Source organism: Phyllostomus hastatus, unplaced genomic scaffold (genome assembly GCF_019186645.2).
Source record: "Phyllostomus hastatus isolate PE091 unplaced genomic scaffold, TTU_PhHast_1.1 phas_scaffold_1066, whole genome shotgun sequence".
NCBI lineage: Eukaryota > Metazoa > Chordata > Mammalia > Chiroptera > Phyllostomidae > Phyllostomus > Phyllostomus hastatus.
The window spans coordinates 8,113,512-8,125,776 of record NW_025334004.1 but is presented as its reverse complement, the minus strand read 5'-3'; the positions used below and the strand labels follow the sequence as shown (position 1 = coordinate 8,125,776).

Below are 12,265 nucleotides of genomic sequence, written 5' to 3'. Positions count from 1 at the left end.
TGAAGCCAAAAAAGACCCAGAAAAGCCTCAGCAATCTTAAGAAAGAACAAAGTTGGAGGGACCATAAGACCAGATATCAAACTTTCCTACAAGGCCACTGTAATCAAAATAGTTCAATATTGGCATAAGAATGGACACATTGATCAATGGAACAGAATAGAAAGCCCAGAAATAAACCCATGTCTCTATGGTCAATTAATATTTGACAAAGGGGGCATGGGCACACAATAGAGTAAAGATAGTGTCTTCAATAAATGGTGTTGGGAGAAGTGGACTGGTATACATACACACACAAAACAAAACAAAACAAAACTAGACCACCAACTTACACCATATACCAGAATAAACTTGAAATGGATAAAAGACTTAAGTATTAAGTCATGACACCATAAAAATCCTAGTGGAAAACATAGGCAGTAAAATTTCAGATATATCACACAGCAATATTTATGCTGATACATCTCCTAGGGCAAGGGGAACAAAGAAAAAATTAACAAATGGGACTACATCAAATTATAAAGCTTCTGCATGGCTAAAGAAACCATCATCAAAGTGAAAAGGGAACCAACTGTATGGGAGAACATATTTGCCAATGATACATCAGACAAGGGTTTAATCTCCAAAATAAAGAACTCATATGACTCAACACCAGAAAGACAAACAACCCAATTAAAAAAGGGGCAAAGGACCTGAATAGATACTTCTTCAAGGAGGATATACAGATGGCCCACAGACATATTAAAAAAATGCTCAATATCACTAGCCATCAGGCAGATGCAAATTAAAACCACAGTGAGATATCACCTCACACCTGCCAAAATGGCTATTATTAAAGAATCGACAAACAACAAGTTCTGGCAAGGTTGTGGAGAAAAGAGAACCCTAGTACACTGTTGGTAGGAATCCAGACTGGTGCAGCCATTACGGAAAACAGTATGGAATTTCCTCAAAAAACTAAAGAGGAACTGCCTGTTGATCCAGTTATCCCACTGCTGGGATTGTATCCTAAAATCCTGAAACACCAATTCAAACGAACCTACATATCCCAATGTTCATAGCAGCGTTACTTATAATAGCCAAGTGCTAGAAATAGCCTAAGTGCCCATCAGTAAATGAGTGGATCAAAAAACTGTGGTTCATTTACGTAGTGGAATACTTCACAGCAGAAAGAAAGAAGGAACCCCTAGTCTTTGCAACAGCACAGATGGAGCTGGATAGTATTATGCTAAGTGAAATAAGCCAGGTGGTGAAAGACAAATACCATATGATCTCACCTATAAGTGGAACCTAATCAACAAAACAAATGAACAAGCAAAAATAGAACCAGAGACATGGAAATAAAGAAAAAAACTGACAGTGATCAGAGGGGATGGGAGAGGGGGATAATGGGGGAAAGCAGGGGGAGGGACAAGTCAAAGAATGTGAATAGAGGACTCATGGGCATGAACAATGGAGTGGGGATTGACTGTGGGAGTGGGGTGGGAAAGGGGAGAGCAATGGGGGAAAAAGTGGGACAACTGTAACTGAACAACAATTTTAAAAACCGTGTGTTGAATTTACCCAATGGACACTATGCAGCAGTGAAAAAGAAGGAATTCCAATCTTTTGCAACAGCATGGATGAAACTGGAGGTTATTATGCTAAGTGAAATAAGCCAGTAGGCAAAAGACAAATACCATATAATGTTCCTGATAAGAGTACTCTAGTGAACAAAATAAACTAATGAGCAAAACAGAACCAGAAGCACAGAATCATGGAATAGACTGACAACTGTAAGAGGGGATGAGGGAGGTGGGGTCTGTTTGAAAGGTGAGGGGATTAGTCAAAGAATATATATGAAGGACCCATGGATGTGGACAACAATGTAGGGACTGACTAAGGAATGGGGGATTGGGCTGGGTAGCGGAGGACAGAGATGGGAAAACTGGGACAACTATAATAGCACAAATTATAAAAAATTTAAAAAATTAAATAATAAAAAAATTTTAAAAAGAATTATCTTGTGGGGCTTTTTACAAATACAGATCCCTGGCTCCACCATGTATCCACAGAGCCAGACATTCCTGGGGCTGGGCTCCAGGCATGTGTGTATTTTAAAAATATTCTGATATCTTAAAGCCCTTCCCTTTATTAAGCTCATCATTAAAAACCATTGTTCAAGAAAATCACATTAGATGTTTAAACATAAGCACAGACGTGGAGGTCCTGATTCACAAGATGCTTGGTAGCCCTTCTCTGTCGTCTTCTCCTTCTGCCCCAACTTTGAGTACAGCCCCCTCCCTCCTTTCAGAAGTACAGATAGGATTTAAGATTTGGAATTTCAAAAGCCATTCCTGTTGGGGATGTAGGTTTTGTGCAAAGTAGAAACAGATGAGGAAAAATATAGCAGAGATGGTGTGGCCAAGGGAGGAAGATAAGGAAATAAAGTAGAATTTTTGGCATTTTGGACATCCTACATTCTCAGGCATCCAGTACCTCAAAGTTGAGAGGGGAACTTTAAAAATCAGAGACCTGAAATCCTCCTTTTGCCTCCTGTCATTTGGAAATGACAACTCATCCTATGTTCTGTGACAATATTCTCAGATACCTTATAATGCCATTCTCCCCACCATTTCAAGGACCACAGTCTCCCAATTCAAAGAGGTGATTCATTTTCATATCAGGAAGTGAGCACATGGGTAAAAGTCAACACGGAGGTCAGCATGTTTAAGTCATAATATTTTGTACCTGCTGTGAAGAAAATGGTTTTTTATTCAGAGAAAGAAAACCAAGGTGAGGGAAAGAAGCTCCTTCAGCTTCACTCTAATAGAACCAGGGAGATGAGCCAAGAACTTTGGCTCTGGAAGCCAGATCACCTGGGTTCAAATCCTAGCTCTGAAACCATAGGTCATTTAATTAGAGTCTCCAAGCCTCAGTTTTCTCATCTGTTACCTGGGAAATAATAATATTTTAAAAATGAGATCTATTATTATTAATTATCCTGAAAATGCAGTTATTTTAGTGTTGTTGTTTTTTTGTAACCAACATTGAACCATTACCGTGACTTGGGTCCTCGCTGAGTGCTTTACACCTGTCATCTCTCTGAATATTCACAGAAACCACTGGAGGTGGGAACTCTTTATCATCTGTATCGAAAGCTGAGGGTTTAGGTAGTTGGCTTGAAATTACATGCCTGGGAATGGTGGTCGAGAAGCAAAGCAGGCTGACTCTGGAGCTGCACCCTGAATAATGATGTGAGTGTGCCCCTTCTCATTCCAAGCCCTGCCATTTTCTGAGTGCTCCTGTGTGTGAGCAGAATCCTGTGGGTGCTGATTTGCCATGGACCACAGAACATGATATGCTGTCAATTGGCTCCAGGGCAGAGGAGCCATATCCTTGCTCTTAGCCCACTGCCCTGTGCCGCACAGTCTCTGTGGTTTAGCTGCCTACTGTATTTTTTAGTTCAGAAATTTCTGGACAGAGATTTCTGTTAAGCCTGGAATGTGCAGAGAAATGCTCTGGAGAATGAATTGACTGTCTGCTCTCAGAGGTGTGCCTCTGGGGAGAGGTGTGCTTTGCCAAGGAGAAATCTGGTTTTCTAGTGTGAGCTGAAACTTCCCTTGTCCTGAAGTGGCTTTATTAACAATTTATCTCATGAGCATCCAGGTATGAAGAAGAAAGTTTGTATAGCAGCCCTGAACAGACGATTTTCTTGGCTGTCTGCATAAAGGAAGGGAAGGGGAGCCTTGAAAGAGAACTTTTCTAACATGGTTGAATGTAAAAATTTAAAACAATATTTTTTTCCAAAATATTTCAAGTGAAGGAACACATCTGAACATGAGGTCACTGCCCCTCCCCCTCCCATGATCATATGTCATATTTTTCCCTTATTATGCTGAAATGGTCTTCTCTTGGCTGTAGCCAGACAGATTTTTAGATGCTGGAATGTGCCAAAGTGATGATCATCACTTATGGAGGAACTCAGGCTCACACAATCCTTTTCTGGGCAGATACCTATTTATTCATACAATTCTTTCCCAGGGAGTTAAGATGCACCTTGGCATTCTTAATTCAAGAAGTGGCCTTTAAAATATTGATTTGACATGTGGAAGGAGCAAGCAGCAACTGAGTGTCACTTTTGGCTGCCCATGTTTGTGTGGTGAGAAAAGCAGGTTGATGACTGCTTAGATTGACCAAAACGGAGGGGGTTTGGAGAAGGTCACTGGGGGCAAAGAGGCTGGTGAAATTCTTCCAGAATCTTCTGGGGTCTCATAACTGCATTCCATTTTGGGCTCATGGCCAAAATGACTTAGTGACTTGACTTAGATCAAGTAGTCTGAAAGGAGAGCCCAGACAAATAGTCTTGCTAAGATCTACTCAACAAACAAAAAGTGTAGGGCATAGAATAAAGTGAAACTGTTAATAGCCTCTTGAATCCCAAAAGCAGTCCTTAGCTAGAGAAATCAATTAGCTGTTACACAAAAGAGTGTCTGTAGGCAGTGGGAGGTTATGGAACCAAAAATCATTCTGTTGACAGATCCTGAGGACCAGCTGTAGGTGCAGACCATGATGAGTTTCATCCCCACAGGTCATCAATAGGTGAACAACAGGACGGAAGCAGAGGCCACACTGAGGAGGCATAAGGTTTGAGAACTAGTGACTCAGAACTGTAATTACAGAATACATCCCTCTCCCTCACATTCCACCACAGAGCTTCATAAGAAAAAGAGGTGAACACATAGGGAATATAAGAATGATCTTCAATCTCTACTTGCCTCTCATTTCTTCTCAACCATATGTGCTAAAGTATGTGAGCTCTTTGGTGAAATTATCCACAAAAGAATGTCTTCATCTCCTCTAGAAGAGTTAAATGGCTCTGCAATTTATTCTAAGAGGAGTTAAAAACCAGTAAGATAAAAAGGAATGTGTACTAGGGTTAGAGGCTGGATAGAGGAAGAAAATGGGGGAGGGAGGGAGGACAATATGACTTGAAACTGTCAAAGCAAGAGACTTTGTGGGTGGCTGGGAAGTGAGGCTGCTCAACTGGAAAGGAGAAAGAGAGAACACTGGCTTCTTGGAGTTTTAGCTCAGAACATAACTATAGAAAGGTCCGTCCTGATCAAAAGAGTTGAAGGAGACCTGCCTCCCAAGCAAGCAAAGCAGGATTGAGCCCACCCCCAGCACAGATCCTGACTACTACCACTTGAGGGCTGACCCTTTGCATGTGCTTCTATGTACCTGCAAGGATAAAAAGATGACTTCCTTTTCAGAAGTGACTCTGGTGTACACCAGTCTCAACATCAGGCAGGAGAAGGGGCAATGGGACAAACATTGCTTCCAAGCCACAATCTAACTTGATTTTTTAATGACATCTCCTGGCCTTCCTTAACGTAAGCCAAACCATTTCAGTTATTTCATGATTGCACTTTCAATCACACTTTAACCATATTTTCCTAAGAATGAACGTTATGCAACACTGCCTGAAAGGCATAAGGATTTTCTTCCCTTTTCCCACATCACAGTTGAGTCATTGTGTAAAAGTTGTTAAGATTCAGGAAATTTCTGGCTCTCGATCATGTTCTACTGACAATCAGGAGCAAGCTGACTCCATAGACCATGAATGAGTCTTGCTTATGACAAAAACTGGTTGTCTTCCTGTGCGGAATGTCTTCCCTTCCCCAGTGTTCCCCCTGTACCCTAGCTATCCCTCACGGCCCAGCCCCACATTTCAGAGCTGAGTAGAGAGCTCTGACCCAGACACTACAGTTCCCACCGTCTATGCCACTCACACTGCATGTACTTTCTGCCTTTTTTCAGTAGTGCTTTTTGCCCACGCCTGACTACAATTTAAGAGTAGTAGCTTCTGGCAGCTGTAGACTGTTACTTTCCTTAGCACTTAGCCACCATGGTGTCCTGCTTCTGAAAAGTGTTGACAGTATGTTAACTGAATGACTGAATGCATGAATAAATGCATTGGCCTCTCCCCTAAGTGACAAACAGTTCTGCAATGAAGCAAATATTCTCTCTCTTGTCTTTCAGATTCTCCAGTGTTCCAAGAAATATATATATACATCTTCGTTCCCTGAAGATAGTATATATATTTTGTGTATCCAGTTTTGACAGAACCAAAGTTTAGGCTTGGAATAATGTAAATTTTCATCATATATTGCTAATTTTTTATTTTAAAAAATATGTTTAAAAAAAGAGAAGGCTATATGGCATAGTAGGTGCTCAATAAATGTCTTGAGTGAATGAATAAATGAGTACCCGAGTAGTAGTAATAGAAAATTGGATAAAAATAGGAACAGAAACAGGAGTAGCAAAAATACAGATGCACAGGAAATTTAGAAAAGCAGTAGAAATAAAGGTAAGGGAGAGAGAAAGGAGACCCAAGTCCAATTAAGTTCTAAGTCAGCAATTCTGGGTTTACTACAAACTTGTATGTGATAATTTCATAAATAGAGAGGCAAGGCAGTTGCATGAGAAGAAAATTGACTTGGAAGAGAAACAGCTGGATTCTGACATACACTCAGTCACTGTGTGACCTTGAATAAGTGACTCAACCTCTCTGAGCTTCACTATTTTTAAACTTGATTTTCAAGTAATTTTAGATTTACAGAAAATTTGTAAAAGTACAGAGTTCCCATATATAATTCACCCAGCTTCCTAATGTTAGCATCTTTCATAACCATAGTACCATTATCAATTAATGTTGATATATTAATACTAATTAAACTACATGTCTTATTAGATTTTCACCAGTTCTCTCATTAACATTTTTTTATAGTCCAGTATCCAATAGGATCCCATGCTGTATTTAGTTATCATGGCTCCTTGTCTCCTGCAGTTTTTGACAATTCCTCAGTTTATCCTTAACCTTTCATCAGTGTGATGAAAACTTTTCAATAGTAAAATGCCTCTCCATTTGAGGTTGTCTGATGATTTTTTCCCTCATGATTAGAGTTATGCGTTTTTGGGTGGGGGGTGGGGTGGGCAAGAAAGCCAAAGCAATGGCATCATGCCCTTCTCAGTGCATCATATAAGGAGATGCACATTAAGGTGTCTTATCTGATCGCGTTGACTTTAAGCACCTAAGGTGGTGCTGACTGGGTTTCTGCACTGCTCTATTTTTTCTTTAGCAACTAATGAGTATTTTGTAGAGAAGTACTATTAAACTATGCAAAAATAGTAGAGAAGTACTATTAAACTATGCAAATATCTTGTTTTTCATCATAATTTTGCACAAAAATTTCAGCATTCATTAGTGCTTCTTGCCTGTAATAACTTATTACTAGAGTATCCCAATGGCGATTTCCTATTTCCCTCATTCCTTTTGTATTTATTAACTGAAATTCTTTTATAAGTAAGACCTGTACATTATCCTCCCCTCCCATTAATATATTTATTCACTTATTCACATAAGTACAAATTCATGAATATTTATTTTATTCTACAGACTACAATCCAATACTATGATTATTACATTCGCTGTTTAAGCTTCACTTTCTTCACCTGAGTCAGGGACAATGACAACTGCCTTACAAAACTGCCCTAAAGAGTAAATAAGAAAATAGCTAATCCAGAGCACCTGGTAAATAAATGCTAGCTGTTTTCCTTCTCTTTCTTTACAGAAAGTAAAGCCATGCTAATTTGTAGGCAAAATCCTTCTAAATAGGTGAAGATCTGGATTTAAGAATTCTCCCTTAATGTAATGCAGCTTTTCTACCCTATGGTATACAAACAACAAGAATTTAGCTATTCCAGTGTTGTCTAGTAAAGGTTCATTTGGGATCTGCTTGTAATGACTATATAACACTAAACACAGATTTTTAATCAGCATGCCCATAATTTGTATGAAAATAGATGCTTGAGAATACTTGAAAACAGACTGTTCTCTTGAGTAGTTTAAGTGTTTTCTCAGAAATCTTGTTTACGTTCTGAAGTTGCTTAGATAAACTATTTTCAGAGATAGTCCACAGCATGCCTCGACCCAGTTGTGGTTCGTATCATCATTTACTCTGAACTAGTGAAATCACTGATCCACTTTTGATTCCCAAGGTTATAATAGTGAATGGAAGAAATCCAAGTTCTCTTCCTTCAAAAATTAATTTAAAATTAGATTTTAAAGGTTTGGGCAAATCACTTTTGAGTTCAGGTAGAATTTCAAACAACAGTAACAACAACAAAGGACAAGGGCAAGGTCCTAGGCTATGTGATAATGACTGGATCTGGAAGTTTAAAATAATTCATAAAGTACAGTAAAATCCACATATGAAATCACACAGTTCACTGGAACTTTCATTTCCCATGCAGTTTTATCAGTAAGGAAAAAGAAGAATGTCAGATTTATTTTAAAAAACAACCTTGGGGTAGTGTAGTTCACAAACTGTCACATGGACTCCCAAAGTCTGTCTTACTCAATCTGGGGTGCAACCAAGAATCTGAATTTTTGTCAGGTGGTACCTCCCAATATGAGCCCTGTTACAGGTGGAAGGCAGAATACCACAGTGGTTCAGAGCTCAGGTTCTTGACAATGTGGTTTTAAATCTCACTATTGCCAACTACCACCCTTGTAAGCTTGAGCAAATGACTTCATCTCCTTGTGCCTCAGTTTCCCCATTGATAAGGTAGGGTTAATGATGGTATCTGTCTACCAGGGTTGTTATGAGGAGCAAATAAATGGTACGCATAAGTGATCAGCATGACAGTACTATATGGAGATCAGCAATTCCTATGGATAATGGATTTCCCTTTGAGAAGCATGTCTGGGCACATAACTGACTGCTTGGGCTGAGCCTCTAACCCTTTCTGCATCCACTGTGCCTTACTATGGTCACTGACATTTATTTTACATCTATCACCAGGGTCATGATTGGCAGGCTATGGAGACTGTGAGGTGACCTGCTATCATTAGAGAGTGCTTAAGTAACAAAGACTGATTGATCCTCTGTCAATCAGAGATATGAAGGACCAGAATAAAAGTATCCTCTTAGCATTTACGTAGTTTATTAGATGACTAAAATAGTAAACTACTACATTTGTAGAGTTAAATCACCCACCAACCAACAAGTATAGAGACTGAAATTTTGTGTTTTAATATTCAAGGCAAAAGAAATTAAGCCTAAAAGACAGAAAATGTAGAACAGAAAACTCTGGGTTTGGGGATTTACTATGGAGGAAAAGTGTTCTTTAAGCCCAAGAGCACAGCATCCAGGACTCCAGGCTTGCATGGAAACCTGCCTCTCCTCCTTCCTGTCCCTGTCCTTGCTCCAGGGCCACAGTGGGTCAGCCATTGGCCCTTTTCCTCCTTGGGAGCAACCAGACCTCTTACAGTGCCTCCATCCTAAGTGTTCCCAGACTCCAGTCACAGCTGTCTTCTTCAGAACTAGTTTCTGGTAAGGTCTCAGAGGCCTTCGAGGGATTTCCTGGAGGGTGTGGGGATCTTGATGGGATGCAGAGGGCAGGAGTGGGGTGATTCATTGCCTGTCAAGCCCACATTCTTCCCTGCTCTCCTGACCCAGGTATTGGTGTTTAGCATCTGCTCAGGCAGCCTAAGGGGAGAAGAGGGGGATAGGCTAGATGGATTCCATGGTCAGGCATCATGTTGTCCAAACTCAAAACTGAGACATAGGGTCTTAGAAACACCTATAGGAACCAGGGGGAGAATATTTGAATGGACCCAGGGCAAATATTTTGGCAAGGGAGGCGATAAAGGGTGGGGACTGGTTGTCCAAAGGGTGAAGGCATACGAACTTGGTAATGACACGGGGTGGAGAAAGGATCACTTAGGTTTCAGGGTTAGTTAGAGTGAAGTGAGAGGGATGATGACAATGTGTTGCCTATCTCATTGCCTGGAAAGAAAGCAGCCATCATGGAAGTGTCAACACAGACAGGTAGATGAGATGTCAGTAACAGACAAACCTAAAAGGAGAAATATGCTTAAAAGTCACTTATTAGCAATTCTTACAAAAATATCTCAAAGTGCCTTCTTACCTCATTAAATCTCAACACAAGATCTTCAAGTGCATTGTGCTCTCCATTCTGAGGGTTAAGAATGGATGCTGAGATGGATGCTTTGAGGCAGGGCAGGGACCTCTGACATTCTGGAGTGCCCAAGTTCTGGGTCAAGAAGCAAAGATAGTCAACCGGCAAGACCCTTCGGTAAATATTCTGCTCCTGCTCCATCAGGATGCTGGCAACTTCCTCAGGAAACTGGATTAGGGGCTGCAGATCAATCAGTTCCTTGCTGATCCCAGCTGAACTTGAAGGGAGGGCACTGGAATTGGCCATAGAGGTGCCTGGTTGGCGTTCTGAAATAAGGCCACAAAAGTCATGGTCACATCAAGGTTGATATCCCTTACAACAGAAATTACTCGAGAGCCATTCAAAATCTTGCACATTTCTTTATCAAAGTTTCTGCTTGGTGAATCATTCTATACTATCTTTCTTGTTATAGAGACCAGATATCTGCCCTGCTTGATTCCTCCTGCCCTCTCCTCACCCTGGGGCTGGGGGTATGCATCGTTTCCCATTTTCAGAAGCAAAACTGATCTAGCACACTGTTCTCTAACCAGTTCACTATGATACTTTGCAGAGTAGTAGAGAAGTAAAGTGTACCATTTGCCTCCTCATCTTCCAGTGCTAACCATCAGAGTGAAAAGAAACGTGACGAAAGTACGGGCACAGTCACTGAAATGGAAGAGGAAAAAAGGCTGTAGGGGGAGGAGGCATGCACATGTCCGTGCACATGTGTGTGAACATGTGAGAACCAGGGACTCTGCATTTGAGGTTTCAAAACTTCATGGTCTACTCTGTGAACACCCCACTCTTAAAACTCTGATTCCACTGAGATCCATTTGGGGATTTTCAGGGATAGAATCACCTATAAAAGTAAGAAAGGAACAGGTAATAGGACACATATCTAAATAAATCCATCTTCTTTCCTGGCACACAATTGGTAGTAAGAAGATGGCATGGGAGAGAAAGTGGTGAGAGCATTTTACAGAAGTATCAAATGCATCTGTAGACTCAGTGTTATTCCCTCAGCACAAATATTTTGTGTTCACTTTATTTTGACTACTACCTCTCCAATCTGTCTCTTAACTTCCTCCCTGTGTCATTCATTTAGTCACTAGTCATCCATCAATTCATTCAAAAACTGAAAATCTATGATGAGTCCTAGAACAGAATTTCCCAAAGTACGATCAGTTTTGTGGCCAGCTAAGTTGGGCAAATGTCATATTCTTGTCACAAATTCTATTCCTGGAAATGCACAAGGCACAAGGGTACACCTATAAAGATTCAAAAGGATCTGCCAGTAAAGAAATCTATGTACACTGCTTAACTCAGTGTTTCTTCAGGGCCATACTTTATGTAACACCTACTATGCCACTCTGCGTGACTCGCGATGGTTGGAACTGCTTCAGAAAATGCTGCCCTGAGGGACAAGCTGTTCTTGCTCTCCATCCAGTTCACATCTTTTCCTTCCTGGCAGTTCCTTCCTAGCCAGCCCTCCTTCAAGCTTCTTCTCCTGGTACTTTGTATTTGAAAGTAGTTAAAAGTAAGGCAGGTGCTCAAATTTATATGGCCTATATGGCCTCACTGTTCAACTTTGTGAATAGTTTACAAAGTGACTGGATTTCCTGAAAATTGAGTCAGAATGTGGTCTGATGACAGAGGCAGACTATGGTTTCTGAATACCAATAATTTATGTACAAGGAATTAGCCATATATAGGAAGTCTTCCCAGAAGTAACCAACTCTAAGTCATGATTTCAAAGCACAGCAGTCTGTGAAGAAAATAAAAGTAACTGCCAAGTCTTATGAAACTGCTTATTTAATATGAAAGAGAAGAGATAATATAATAAAATATGTAAGGAATGTAAGATAAAATGATATATTATAAACTGTAATATATCTTGAGATATGAATCACATGCTGCTATAATGAATAAAGAGTCTAGTGATTGGTGGGAAATAGATTTCAAAGAGCCCTAGAAAAACTGAACAAAAGAAGAAATAGAAGCCTGGTCAGCGTAACCCAAATAAATGTAGTGGCTCATGTGTCTCAGTGTGAGCATGATATCATAGTCAAAGGAAACATAAATCTGATGTTAGAATCTTGAAATATAATATAGACCTTTAGTGCAGGTTTTCTTAAAGCAGGATTACTCCAGATTTTTTTTTTTATCATTCACCACAAACAAACATCCCAGAAATCTTCTTGGACATAATTTTCTGTCCTCCATGTTCCACACTTTAGTAGCTGTTAAAAAAACTCAGAAAAAG

The 12,265-nt window shown here is 40.1% G+C and overlaps 1 protein-coding gene across 6 annotated transcripts in view; it reads right to left on the bottom strand.

Annotated features, from left to right (window-relative positions):
• PLCE1 (phospholipase C epsilon 1) overlaps nt 1–12,265 on the bottom strand; it is a 315,034-nt gene that overhangs the window by 127,672 nt on the left and 175,097 nt on the right. For all 6 annotated transcript variants that reach the window (XR_006787513.1, XM_045854082.1, XM_045854085.1 and 3 more), the window contains exon 4: nt 9,973–10,289. Coding sequence is in view for 5 of the 6 variants with exons in the window: in XM_045854082.1 (XP_045710038.1) it covers nt 9,973–10,289 (317 nt within the window). In the remaining variant the exon portion in view is untranslated. The remainder of the gene's footprint in view (nt 1–9,972; nt 10,290–12,265) is intronic.